A 14872-nucleotide genomic window follows, 5' to 3' on the forward strand; every position below is an offset into this window, starting at 1 on the left:
TTTCAGGGTGTGTAAGTCCTACTAGATATCCTTCTACATGTTGGAAGGGAAGCATGCAGCATAAAGCTGCCCAAAGAGGCAGCCCTACACTCTTGTCTTCCAAAAATAAAGGGGCTCTTGCAGCTCAGGATGAAGTGCAAGATAAAGAGTGGACAACTCTTTACATCTTGGATTGTACAACTCTATTTCTGAGTTTGGAATGTGGCTCCTTTTACAACAGTCTGCTTGCCAGAGGTTTCCAAACCTAGCTTTGGGAAAACAGTTCCTCTACTATCTTCACTGGCTTCACCATCTGCATGACTTCCTTTTTTTCCTTTCCCCCTTTTTTTGCACTTAAGGTACCTTTTTAATTTGCATTGAATAACTTCTGTTGGAAAGTATTTTTAAGGTAGAATCTAGAGCTTTAATCTGGAGCTTTTAGAATGCCATGAAATGTTTTGTTGGTGGGATCCTTTGAGGTGGTGGGACTTTTATCTTGTTTGCTTTACCACTTAACTCCAACAGAAATGCAGCCCTTGTACACAAAAACCTGAGCACACTTGTTCTGTGGGGATTGTCATTCCACTGCCCAACTCTTTCCTGCTTTTTGTAGATCCAATGAATGCTACGAACAAAGCCTTCAAAAGTCTAGTTTCTAATGGGTGTGTTTAATTGGCAACTGATCCCACTATACCTTCTTTTCAGCTGGAGATTTTAGAGAGGGGTTGCAGTAGGAGTCAGTGGTAAGATTGAGCAAGTGCAGTGAAATGTGCTGTGTAAGCTCAGTGTGGAAAGCACAGTTTCCTTTCTGCATGTGCTCTTTCAGTAACCACTTTAAAGACAGTTTACACTGATCTGCACTAAAGGACCCCAAAGCTCAATGTGGGTATTTAACTCCCTGCCCAGTGTGTTATTGCTGAAAGCTACTTAAAGGTGCTGGATTTGGAACAGTAATATATTTGCATTATCTTCTACAACTAAAATCAACCCCCAGCAATGTAGAAATTGATAACATTGCTTTCACTGACTGCACCAGCTCTGTGTTCCTACTGATTACTAAGTGGCAGGGTGTGTTTGTGCTGTAATTGCTGAGCAGGGCCACATAATTTTGCGGGGTCTAATTTCTAGATGAAACTAACACCAGCATTATAATGGATTGATTTGGGTGGTGGTGGAAACCCTTGCATGGCAGTGTCACAACTTCTGTTCTTATTCTGACATTTTGGTTTTTTCCTTCCTGCTTTGGTGTGCTGGGATCGGATCCTGCTCTTACCTTCCTCTGCTTACAGAGATCCTGATATAGACGCAAGATTGGGAATGTAACAGGGCTGGGTCTCCTCTTCCGGTCCCACTATATACCATGGTAACTAATCACATTGGTGGTTGCTCTTTGGTACTTCGTGTGTGTGCGTGTACACATTTCTGCCTCCTTTGCTGACTACCCGGCTAACATATCTCCATCACTTGTGCTGAAATTCTGTTTTGTAGACTGTTGGTGAAGGGGCAGCACATCTCATCTACTGCTTGAGTTTTGTTGTCTCATTTCTTCGGTTGTGACGGCAATGCTCATTACCTTCAGAATCTGTATTCCATCTCTTGCCAGCAAGCTCATGTGCATGAATGAGTGTGGGGGATCTGGACTCTGTACACTGTGAGAGGAGAAAATAATTCAGTAAATAACTGGATTTTCCATGCAAAGACCTTTAACTCAGTGTTATTTTTAGATCCAGGTTACATGAATTCTTGGGATATACTCCAGACATTTTTTTTAGTCCCTTGGCCACCTTGTGTGCTGTGATTCAATCCCAGTAAGAATGGAAGCCCATTTACTGGTACTGAAATGCCTTTTTTTCTCAGTACTATATTTCCCTATGTACTGCTGCATATCTTGTGTCTACTTTTCTAAATGTTTAAATATTCCCGTTGGATAAGAGAAAATAATGGTTTCCAGGGAACTGCATTCTGCTTAATGTCATTGTCACGTTGTCATGATCCATGTCTGCCTGTATATGCTGTATGTGTGTTGTGTAAAGAACACAAAACGATTGAAAGGGTGGTGAGTATTCCTCCTAGGCCAAGTTAGGTCCTATACACATTGCCCCCATGGCTGCTTTTTAAATAGGAAAAGCCATTCTCAGAGGGATGAGGAAGGAAGCTTAACCCTTTTCCTGCCCAGTGATTTCTTCCCTCTCCAAATTATTCCCTGCTTGTTGGTGGAACACAACACGCGTTTTGCTCCCACATCTTCGGTATCAGCCACTCATCTAGAATAGACCTTGTACCAACTTACATACAGATACACAACAGTATTGTTTGGTCCTCAGGTGTCTGTGAGCATGCGTGTTAGGAATTATTGAGATGCTTAGTCAATGTTCAGTTTAATTAATTTTGAAATGATTCCTAGTTTGTTTTTAAGCAGAAGTGAGAGCGCATCAGTTCAAGGACATAGCTGACATATCAGTACCTCAAGCCCTTTCTAAATAGATGTTCCCCAAGTTTCCAAAGCTTTGTACATGGTAGTATCAATATATTAGCAGATAGTATTCCAGTCGGTGGATGCTTTCTTTGCTGCAGGCATTCTATTTATTAAAATGATTGGACTGAAAAATTTGGTGATCAGGATCTATTCCAGGCATCCCCAAACTTCGGCCCTCCAGATGTTTTGGACTACAATTCCCATCATCCCTGACCACTGGTACTGTTAGCTAGGGATCATGGGAGTTGTAGGCCAAAACATCTGGAGGGCCACAGTTTGGGGATGCCTGATCTATTCTTTGACCTCAGCTACTGTGAAGACATTGTTTAAGGCATTTATATACTGCCCTTAATAATATTTATTCCAGAGTGGTTTGTAATGCACATTAAAAGAGCCAACAGACATAAAATATACAGTAAAACAAAATAAACGAACAGGAGAAATCTAAATCAAAACAGCAGTGTAAAATTTCAGTTCCAGTGGCCTAAAATACTGCATCCCTTCAACACTGAAAATACAAACTATTAATATGCCCAAGAGAATGCAAATGTCTTAACTGGACAGCTAAAATATAATACAGTGGTCACCAGGCAAGCCTCCTTGGGGACAGAGTCCCATAACCATTTGAGGGCATGTCATTGCTGAGCACCTGTTCTGTTGTGGCACTTGCAAGATAGGGTGCAGTCACTAGAAAAGCAACAATTTTCCGCCTAGTTAGAAAGGAATCCATCTTCAACTGTACATTTATGTGTAAGTGAATTCTGATTTCTCAGGCAGACAGCAAGGAACTACTTCCCTAGATCCTGAGGCAGGGTCATCCGTGTGACCCTGTTAGCAAGAAACTGGTTCTTGTGGAAGCTGCTGGCCTCTCTTGGGGCTGCTTTCTTCCATCCCAAGGCTGGGTTGGATGTACATCAGAGAGAAGAGGAGGTTTAGGAGTGATGGTACTGAGCCAGAACTAGGGAGAGGATGTATGTTGTGTTGTTCACCGAGTTCACCCTTTACTTTGGCATAAGCTGCCACGTCATCTTGCCATCACTTGCCTTTGTTTTTGTTTTGTTTTTTTGTTTGCCTCTTGAACATTGTCCTGCAAACTCTGCTCTGCCACCTCGTCAGCTGCAGTACCTCTGAGAGCTTGGTGTCTCCAGTTAAGCAGGCTCCACGGAAGTCCCCCTCCGACACAGAGGGTCTGGTAAACAGCGTGCCCATCCGATCACACCAGGTAAATGGCATCATGATGCTTTGGGAACTCTTAACTTGGAGACCTTCAGTGATGGGAAAGGTGGTATTCTTGTTGAGGGGAGGGAGACTTGGAGCAAAGATAGACATGATTGTCCGGGATGGTTTCAAATTGGATGGGGGACCACGTGTTGAGATTCCTGCACTGCAGGCAGTTGGACTAGAGGACCCTTGGTGGGGTCCCTTCCAACTCTACAATTCTATGATTCATTTTTGATGATGTAGGATGTACTTTTCTGCAGTCATTTGTTTTCTGTATTTGACAGCTTCAGTACTTTCAGGATAGTTAAAAGATTCAATAGGGCTAGTCTTTGTAAGTAAACAGTTGTTGGAGTGAAAGTAATTATTGTGGCACAATATCCTAGCATCTGACTCACATGAATTGATCTGTGTTAGGTTGAGTGAATTGTCTTTCTTTGTGATATAGGTTTTCACTAGGAAGCAGGGCTGAGTATTTATTGTTCCTGGACTTTTCCAATTACCATTTATCAGAGCTAATAATATTTTAGCCCCTTTGCTTCATTGTTCTGCATATCTCCTTGTCCCCACAAAGTGTCAGGTAAACATATACATCAGACCTTTGCTCCCCACTTGGAAATACTCATTCTAGATAGAGTATTGCCCAACAGGAAATGAATACTGCTTTCTTTTCCTTTCTGTTTTTTTAACATATAGACTGCTTTATGAGAAAGCTCTGTACATAATAAATGTATCAATAAAACAGATGAAATCAACCAAACCATTAAAAAAACCCTATAGCAGATTCCATGGAAACATAGGTGAAAAACAGACATTTTGAGAGCAGGGATATATTAGTTAATGTTGACAAAGATGAGGAAGGAAATAGCCAGATTTCCTTTCTTTTGTATTCAGTTATTTGATGTGAAGTGTTGGGTGGGAAAATGGAAACTAGATAATGGAAACGACTAGCTCTCCAAATTGTATCAACTTGAACATCTTTGTCCGTCAAAATATGTTGAAAGCTACAGGTATCAGAATAGAGCTTCTGTGGTGAGGCTGAGAGGCTTCAGCAGGAAAGGATTTTGTTAAAAAAAATATATTGAAAAGATAGGTTTTTATAAAATATTTATAAAACTATGAAAATGAAATGGCTAGATGACAATACAGTATAGACCTTTCCTTCTGCTAGTTTGAGACATTACTATACAAATTAACATTTCAGTTTAATAAAGCAGGGTAAGGAGCCTGCAACCCACCAGATGTTGTTGGGACTCCAGCTCCCATCATTCTTGACTATTAGCTGTGTATGCTGGGAGTGATGGCATTTGGAGTCGAACATCTGGAAGGCCGCAGGTTTTCCACCCCTATAATAAAGAGAACTTCTTAAGGCATAGTTCATTCCTGGCGATCCTCTGCACTTGGTTGAAGCTGGTGGTATTAGGTGCTCTTTGAAAGGTGCAACAATATTGATAGAAGCCACTGGTGTTTCCTTGTTGCTTCCAGGACAAGCAAGTCTTGGCTGTTGGGTGAAGTTAGTTCTGGTTCAGAGACTGTTTTTGCCATCTATCTACAATAGGGGAAGCATAGGATTTTGAATGCTGTAGGCCTGCTTCTTACAAACTTTAAAACAAAACAAAAACATTATTGTGTAGACTCTTACAAAGTCAATAGCCCCATGAAGACATGCATTTCAATAGTCTTATCTGGGGAGGTTGTGTGCACATGAAACTTGCACATAGCCATGCATCTTACAAGCTATTTCTAATGTTACTGTAATATGGATATGACAGGAGCCACAATAAACAAAATCTGGCAAGTGGAAACACTTACTTTTATTCTAGCCTAAACAGGAATATACAAAGGTTCACATGCCTTATTTATTAATGTGTGTGGGACTAGTAGATAATGTCTGGGGAACATGGAGATAGATGGAAATGCTTTTGTTGTGGCGCCATTTTTAAATATACCAGAGTGAGTTGACTTTTATATGCAGACATCTGCTTCTTTTCTTACTGAAAGCACAGTTGTGGTATTGTGGAATATTTTTTAAAACCGGTATATTGGAGCAAAATTAGAAGGCTGCTGTAAGAGGAGTGTCCTGTTTCCAGGAGGTACTCTTGGTTTTCAGCTTCTCTATAGGAATGGGATATTTACATTGTTGAGAAGATGAGAGGTTCTTTCTTTCTTTCTTTCTTTCTTTCTTTCTTTCTTTCTTTCTTTCTTTCTTTCTTTCTTTTAAGTAGTGGAGGAAAGGAGGGAGACATTAACATTTCATTATAATGGTTTACTTTAGAAACAGGGCAAAATATACTATCCAGTCTATCTGTCTAGTCTACCAGTTTGCTATTTCCTTCCTACGTACAGTATTTTAAATCCTGAAGTTAATGTAATGGTTGTGAAAGCAGGAAGTTTGTTGCCTGAGGTTGTGTTTCAAACAGCATGCATCAGAGTTGTCTTGTTTGGCTCACTGCATCTTGAGGCTGGCTGATTGCTCATTGGGTTTGCTTTCACTCTTGTCCTTACCAGTGAATTCATTTGAGATGTCATCTATTTCTCACAACTGTGCATGTCTGTCTGGTACCAAATGTCCTAGTGGATCTCATTCCTCTCTGTTGTTTGGCTGTGCAGTGTTTGCTCATTTTGAATGTGATAATTGTCAATGTTTTCTTATTTCTATATCTAATACATAACTGGCTGGTTATCTAAGTTATCCCATATGTATAACTGATAAATTAGAAAGAAGACTGTATCCCTCTTGTGTCCTATTCCAAAGAGTGCTTTTGTACCTGACTTTATTAACCTGTGCTTCTCCTCTGATAGGCAGACGCAATTTCAGATGTAAAACTTTCTATTTCTAATTTCTAAGCCACACATCTGATTCCTTTTTTCTGATACTTGGATAGCCTGCACACCATTCAGCCCTTTTGTTGTATGGGACACATATGCCTGGTAAAATCTGCATATTGCCCTGTGCCTGATGTATAGGAGTAGACAGACATTGGAAAGCTATTGGAACAACTTACAAAAAGAAAATGTGTCGTTCCCAGCGAGCAACTCTTCAGAGGAATACTTCCAGATGATGTTTTCCATCAACTAGCTACTATATACACTTAATTGAATTATAGTTAGGTTCACATATTTGTTCTGAATTCCTGCATATGGACAGTGATCTCTTGATATTTTCCAGGCAAATATGTCATTATCTGAATCCTCTCTTCCCCCATTATCTGAATTCTCTGTAGTTTTGTAGGAACTAGCAGACGGTCTCTAAACAAGGAACTTCTTATTATTCAAAGGAAAAACCTTTTTTAAAGGCCAGTACTTTGATATAGAAGAAAAGGCTTTTGTCCTTTGTCTTGGCTGAGTTCCAAGAACTCGGGGGATTAGCCTTTGGAGTAGCACAGGCATCCCCAAACTGCGGCCCTGCAGATGTTTTGGCCTACAACTCCCATGATCCCTAGCTAACAGGACCAGTGGTTGGGGAAAATGGGAATTGTAGTCCAAAACATCTGGAGGGCCGAAGTTTGGGGATGCCTGGAGTAGCATCTGTTGACTTGATAGAGTTGTGGTCTTATATGTTAAAGGTAAAGGGACCCCTGACCATTAGGTCCAGTCGTGACTGACTCTGGGGTTGCGGCGCTCATTTCACGTTATTGGCCGAGGAAGCCGGCGTACAACTTCCAGGTCATGTGGCCAGCATGACTAAGCCGCTTCTGGCGAACCAGAGCAGCACACGGAAACACCGTTTACCTTCCTAATTATCTACTTGCACTTTGATGTGCTTTCGAACTGCTAGGTTGGCAGGAGCTGGGACCGAGCAATGGGAGCTCACCCCGTCGCGGGGATTTGAACCGCCAATCTTCTGATCGGCAAGCCCTAGGCTCTGTGGTTTAACCCACAGCGCCACCCGCGTCCCCGGTCTTATATGAAAGAACAACAAATTCATTTCTAAAGCAAACAGGAATAAAAAACGTGCAGAGCATGACTCATTCATGTGGCTTCCACAAGAAGCTGCCTTAGATCCGGTAATGGTGTTGAAAACCTTTGGTGAACTGTTTGGCTAATGGAAGAAGCTTGCTATACACACTACAGTTTTGTATGTTCAAAAAAACATACTTTTGGCCATAACTTCACTGTCTGCAGCTGAAGAATATGTGTCTTCCCAGCTAGTCATTCCCAACTACTTTCTTCCTCTGAACTGGTTCCTAAAGTGCTTTCTTACTGCAATATTGATCCTTTAGTCATCCTTATAATTAAACTGTATTGACATTTTTAATATGCACATTTCCAAAGAGTGTTGTTGTGGCTGATTGTGGGCAAGAATGGTAGGCCAATTAAACATTGGTGAATGTAATTTTATTGATTCCTTGTGGGCCACACAGCCTTATTGAACATAAAAAAATACGGATTATTCTTCCAACTCCCTGTTGGTTTCTCGTTTGTTTTTTAATACTCCACAAGCACTGCTGCCATCTAGAGGTGTAAGTGTTGCTGGACAGTCTTTGCTTTTGGTTTTTGCTGAAGAACTTGTAGTGTCTCTGTGGACACTGCAAACAGATGCAGAAAAATACTGAATCACAAAAAGCCGGTAGTATTTCTGAAAGACCATTTTTGGATGATCATGATAGTAACCGAAGATGGGTGTGTAGACATAATTTCTTCACTCACTCATCCTTATGCAAGTTGGCAGCCAGGAAGTCTTCCATTAAGTTTCCCATTTTGTCTAAACCAGAAATCACTGGTTAACAGATTCAAAACAAGCCACAGTTTGAAGTTGGCTAGTATCCTCCTTGTTCTGAAGCTGTTTCTTTTTTCATCTAAAACAGGATATTACGATTAACTGTAGTTAAAAAAAGTCTTCCTGGTTTGTTTGCCAGCTTCTGCTAAAAGAAGAGGAAAGGAGCTTTGAGTGTGTATGCCCCCAAAGCTGATCCATTGTCAGTGTGAAGACAATCTGCAGTTTGAGGAGTACTATTTTCAACCTAGTATTTGCTCAAGGTGGTAGATGAAATTTAAAATTCAAACATGTTATCTTAATTTAGTATATTGCAGCAGCTCCCAAGAAAAATACTGCTAATGTGACATGTCCCTTTCTGATTCAGCACAAATGGAGCCTATTGAATGGGCTGATTTTAGCCGGACTGTGAATTATTGATGTACTCTCTCAAAATATCAATCCATTCTCTGCTCTGTTGTTCGGTGAATTGTTCTGAAGGCTACAAGCAATTCCATCTACCTGAAGAATGAAATACCAGATTTCTATAAGAAAAGATTTGCAAATTCTTTTGCAGGACTTTATCACAGTAGATTAATTTCTAAAAAAAGTTAAATTGACTTGCATAGTTTCTAGATAGACCCAAACAGTTAAAAGAGGGGGGAAATCTGTGTCTTTTGTACATTTAATAGAGCTTTGCCTGCTTAATGCTCATTAACTTCCTAATCTATAGATTAATTTTGTCTTTACACTGCCTGCCAGCAATGCACTGAAGGAATCATGCTCTTTCATCAGTTTGCTTACTTCTTTTTTTTAGGGCCCAGTAATTTATGCGCAGTTAGATCACTCCGGAGGGCGTTACAGTGACAAGATCAACAAGTCTGAATCTGTCGTTTATGCTGACATTCGGAAGAACTGAGGAAATCCCAACCAACCCAAAGCTAAACAAAAATTCAAACTGGACTCGCTTGAAGAAGATTGACCCAGAGAACTCACATGTGGCCTTTGATGCCTAGGCTAGGACCAATGCATGTGCATACAGAGAGAAAGAGATTATATATGTATTGTGTGTAAATAGTCTATTTAAATCGTACAGAACTGAGACCAATGTTGCATGTTGAAATATGATAAGAATTCTGCTTATAAATTGCTAATATTTTTTTTGTATCTAGGATAAGAGGAAGAAAGCAAATATTCATATTACACCTTTAAGTAATTTGTCTGTTCTATGGAAAAACTGGAAGATTCCTGGATAGTCTAATGAATTTGATACTTTGTTTTTTACAGGATTGATTTCTTTTGATGAAATGGATTTGAGGATAAGTGTTTCTGCATGAGGATTCTCTTTTCCTAATCTGGTGCTTTACACACTGTTTCATACAAATTCACTCCTGTCTTTCATTCCCAATTCCCATTTACCTCTTTCTACAGTAGGGTAGGAAAGCCCTCCCCTCCCCTCCCCCTTGTTTCCAGCCTGGTCCTCTTATTGGTTGAAGCCAAAGTTCTATCTTCAGGGCATTAACTAACCTTTGTCTCTTTTCGGTGCAGCGCCCCCCCCCCAACCAAGCTTTTAGACATTTTAATTTGGTCATTACAATAATGAAGCATTAACAAGAAGTCCCTCTAATTTTTATTTCCCTCTGGTGATTTTTCTGCAATAAAAGTGGTATTCAGTTTTGTCTTTGAAGAAAATATGGTAGTGAAGTGGTGCTGAATGAACTTACTCAGTCTGATCCTAATATGACTTTCTAGAATACCCTTACATTGGGCTGCTTTTAGTAAGGCTTATTGGGATGTAGCTGTTGCAGAAAGAAAGTTAGAATTTACAAGTTACCTCTTACTGTTTTATCTAATTCCATGGAGGGGAGTGCTTCATGGAAGCCATATATGATAGAATAAGCCAGTAGTACACTTCCTGTTTCAAGAGGTGAGGGCCAAGATTCTATTGTTACTCATTCTCAGACTGCAGATTTACCTTCAAACAGAAAGGACTGTGGATTTCTCTACTGTGGGGTTAAGTTCTGCTCTATTGCCGCTCTATTATTCTTGTAAGGGCACACAACCTCCAAATCATCTGCTGTTCTCTCCTCCAGTGTGAGAGCCAGTGTGGTGTAGTGGTTAAGAGCGGTAGACTCGTAATCTGGTGAACTGGGTTTGCATCTGCGCTCCTCTACATGCAGCTGCTGGGTAACCTTGGGCTAGTCACACGTCTTTGAAGTCTCTCAGCCCTACTCTCACGTCACAGTGTTTGTTGTGGGGGAGGAAGGGAAAGGAGAATGTTAGCTGCTTTGAGACTCCTTCCGGTAGTGATAAAGCAGGATATCAAATCCAAACTACTCTTCTTCTTTTTCTCCCTTCCTGCCTCAAACCATTGTTTCAGACAGGCTGTCCCATCCTCCTCCTCCTCCTCCTCCTCCTCCTCCTCCTCCTCCTCCTCCTCCTCCTCCTCCTCCTCCTCCTCCTCCTCCTCCTCCTCCTCCTTCTTCTTCCTCTTCTTCTTCTTCTTCTTCTTCTTCTTCTTCTTCTTCTTCTTCTTCTTCTTCTTCTTCTTCTTCTTCTTCTTCTTCTTCTTCTTCTTCTTCTTCTTCTTCTTCTTCTTCTTCTTCTTCTTCTTCTTCTTCTTCTTCTTCTTCTTCTTCTTCTTCTTCTTCTTCTTCTTCCCAAGGCCCTTACATGTTTATCTGTGCAGTGGAGTTTTCTTAAAAGTGTAAGAAAGTGTGAATGGTAGCAGATGAAACTTTATGATTGACCCAAAGGCTGGCCAGTCAGCACTTTGCAGAACCAAACAAGCAGGATCCCCCTAAAGCTTGGGCTAAGAGGAGGGAACATTGTACTTCTGCCCAAATGTGGTGAGTGCATTTCCACAGCAAGATCACTGCTAAAATGAGGCATGCCTGTATGAGCATTAATCCCTTGTTCCTTAATGGATTTATTTATTTTTCAAAGTAGAAAAATTAGAAGGCTTCAATTACCAACTCTTCTGTGCTACGGTCATCTTTACTGCTGTCTCCTGTGATCTCAGTAGACTTAGGCTGCAGTCCTAAATTAACTTACTAGGAAAGTAAGTTCCATTGAACTTGGTGGCACTTGAGTCTAAGAAAACCTGAACAGGGCTGAAGTGCTGGTGTTCACTGAAGCTTTTTTGGAGTTTTTCTCCTTTCTGAACAGTGAAATTATGCCATTGTACACATGCACCCATTCATTATAGATGCCTTGGGTACTGCTTGTCTTACTTTCTTTTACCATAAATGAAACTGGCCATGCCATTATTAGTCTCACCTCCACTTACTGGTTTTTGCATGCAGTACATCATTTACTGGGACTGGCAAGGGCTGGCGGGTTTCCTGCAGGAATCTCATTGGCCGCTGTGAGACAAGGATGTTGGCCTGACCCAGTAGGCTCGCCGTCTTATGCACAACTGCACATATTCATCCTAGAATTGCACCCCGCCCTCTACAAAACAAAAACGTTGCAGGAGTGTAGATGAATGAGCAAGTGAAGATTTGTCTCGAACAGTGAGGGACAAAAGTTAATGAAAGGTGACACTTAATGCTAATCTGAATACACCCACGTGTCATTTTAGAGGTTGATTAGTTTTATGAGGTTGCTCTTTTAATACTCATTTAGTGTCACTGTTGAAAGGAGCCTGTTGAATTCCCTTTGACTTTTCAATCTTTATTCAGTTGGGGAGTGAGGGTGGGACTGAAAAAAACTTCAGGTGCTTTTTAAATTTTCTCCAGTACTGCACTGGTCTCCTTGCCCACTTCAGAACAGGGGTTGCCAGAAGGTAGATTGACAGATTGCAGTCCCTTAGTTGCCTGAAAACTTCTGGTTGACCACCCAGCACCTGGTGGGTTACTGGGATGTTTTGTGTGTGCAAAGAATGTTGGACTAGGTGGATTGTGGTCTGATGGAGAACATCTTATGCTGTTAAACAGGAGGACCACATAATGCAGATAAGCTATGCCTTAATGGTTATGACATCCTGAATATACATTCTTGCTTTATTAATGTAAAATACATCAGTGCATCATAAGGATTCTAGCTAAAAACAAATGTAGACCGCACAAGGTAGAATTTGGGCCACTCTGCTTTGCAGCTACCTCTTGTGGTGTATACAGCCCAATGGGAGTGTGCGTAATTTGTCGCTAGGAGGAGCAATAAAATCAGAAGAGTTGGAACACAAGTGTTTGTCATGGCTCATAACCAATTTGTAACTGTTTCTGCTTGGTGTATGTAACAGAGACTTGGTTGGATGAAGCAGATGGGCCTGTTCTTGCCATTGCTTGTCCACCAGGTTTCTCTTACGTACAGCAACCCAGGTCATATGGGTGGGGAGGGGGCGGGTTGCAGAGATTTTAAGGAAGTAATTAGCGTGCACCAAGCGTCCTATTGGGAAGACCCAGTTTTATGAGTGCATGTTCTGGACATTGGGCACTAGGGGCAGTACAGGATTCCTTTTGGTGTACTGACCTCCCCGCTGCACCAAGGATTCCCTGCCCGAGCTGCTTCAGGTCGTGGCGAATGTTCTCCCGGAAACACCTATTTTGGTTGTCCTGCGAGATTTTAATATCCATGCCGACACGACCTTACAAGGGGCCGCTCGGGACTTCATGGAAAGCATGGCCTCCATGAGGCTGTCCCTGAATAAGTTTGGCCCAACTCATAGTCGTGGAAATGCATGGATGTGGGTGATCTGACACTAACTAAAAGTGAAGCAAAAGAAGTGCCATGGTTGGATCACTTTCTGGTGCAACTGGACTTCTCTGTGACCCTTCCCTTCTGCAGGGAGGTGGGACCGATTTGGATGGTCTACCCCGCCACTTAATGGATCCAAATGGTTTCCAGAGAGTGGTAGGGGATGTTTATCCTATGCTGATGGCCTTTCAGGTGATTCCCTGGTGGCCTGCTGGAATGTGGTTAACCAGGGCTATTGACTGTCTGATTCCGAAGCGCCCTCTCCGATTGCATGGAGCCCGGACATCCCCGTGATTTTCTCCAGGGCTGAGGGCGATGAAACAATCGCTGAGACGGCTGGAGCACCGGTGGCAGAAAACTCATTCTGAATCACACCGGACACAGGTTAGAGCTTGGCGTCGAGCCTATCAAGTGGCGATAGTGATGGCGAATAGGACCTTCTTCACCGCCTCTATTGCATCTGCAGAGAACAGCAGCAGGAGACTCTTTTAGGTGGTTTGCATTTTAATGGAATGACCTTTGCCATTGGGGCCCAGTAAGGACCCCAAGATCTCCTGCAATGATTTTGCTAAGTTTTTTGCAGATAAAGTTGCTCAGATTCAGAAAGAGGTAGACCACTGTGGGAGCAGAGCCAGGGCGGGAGAGAGCTAGAGTCCTGTCTAGTCAAGTTGCATGGGATCAATTCCAATCTGTTACCTCCGAGGATGTGGACAGGCTGCTTGGACGAGTGAAACCAACCAATTGTCTCCTTGATCCTTGCCCATCCTAGCTCATAAAAGTGAGCCAGGAAGGGCTGGACAATGGACTCGGTGGGATCGTAAATGCTTCTCTCTGTGAGGGAGCCTTCCCAGACCCGTTGAAAGAGGTAGTCATTAAACCGCTTCTTTAAAAAAGATCTTTAGACCTGGCCAATATGGCCAACTATCACCCAGATTCAAATCTTCCATTCTTGGGCAAGGTGATTGAGTGGGTGGCTGCTGAACAACTCCAGGCATGCCTGGAGGATGCAGACCATTTGGATCCCTTCCAGTCGAGATTCAGGCCTCATCATGGGACTGAAACTGCCTTGGTTGCGCTGGTTGATGATCTCCAGCGGGCTAGGAACAAGGGTGAAAGCTGTTTCCTAGTTCTGCTGGATATCTCAGCGGCCTTTGATACCATCAACCATGACATCCTTCTGGACCATCTAGAGGAGCTGGGGGCACTGTTATACAGTGGTTCCGCTCCTTCCTCCTGGACCATGTCCAGAAAGTGATGTTGAGGGATGAGTGTTCAGCCCCCTGGGCTCTCACTTATGGGGTGCCTCAGGGTTCCGTCCTCTCCCCCATGCTTTTTAACATCTATATGAAGTCGCTGGGAGAAATCATCAGGGGGTTTGAGCTGAATGTTGATCAGTATGCGGATAATACCCAGCTCTGCCTCGCTTTTTAATCAGAACCAGTGAAGGCGGTGAAGGTCCTGTGTGAGTGTCTGGAGGTGATTGGAGAATGGATGGCGGCTAACAGATTGAGGTTGAATCCTGACAAGACAGAAGTACTGTTTTGGGGGGACGTGGCAGGCCGGTGCTGAATGGGGTAACTGTGCCCCTGAAGGATGAGGTGTGCAGCCTGGGAGTCATTTTGGACTCACAGCAGTCCATGGAGGCACAGGTCAATCTGTGTCCTGGACAGCTTTCTACCAGCTCCATCTGGTGCGCAGGCTGAGACCCTATCTGCCCACAGACTGTCTTGCTAGAGTGCTGCATGCTCTAATTACCTCCCGTTTGGAATACTGCAATACACTCTACATGGGGCTACCTTTGAAGG

General features: G+C 42.5%; 1 protein-coding gene across 5 annotated transcripts in view; it reads left to right on the plus strand.

The window, feature by feature from the left end:
• LOC118085160 (myelin protein zero-like protein 1) overlaps nucleotides 1-10804 on the plus strand; it is a 32848-nt gene extending 22044 nt beyond the window's left edge. The window contains exons 5-6 of one of the 5 annotated variants that reach the window (XR_009557489.1): nucleotides 1269-3677; nucleotides 9187-9229. Coding sequence is in view for 4 of the 5 variants with exons in the window: in XM_060273660.1 (XP_060129643.1) it covers nucleotides 3572-3911 (340 nt within the window). In the remaining variant the exon portion in view is untranslated. Of the gene's footprint in view, nucleotides 1-1268; nucleotides 4055-9186 lie in introns of those variants that run through there. The other 4 variants (XM_060273663.1, XM_060273661.1, XM_060273660.1 and 1 more) reach the window with 4 other exon arrangements.
• The last annotated feature ends 4068 nt before the right edge of the window (nucleotides 10805-14872 follow it).

This window comes from Zootoca vivipara, chromosome 4, assembly GCF_963506605.1.
Source record: "Zootoca vivipara chromosome 4, rZooViv1.1, whole genome shotgun sequence".
In the NCBI taxonomy this organism is placed as follows: domain Eukaryota; kingdom Metazoa; phylum Chordata; class Lepidosauria; order Squamata; family Lacertidae; genus Zootoca; species Zootoca vivipara.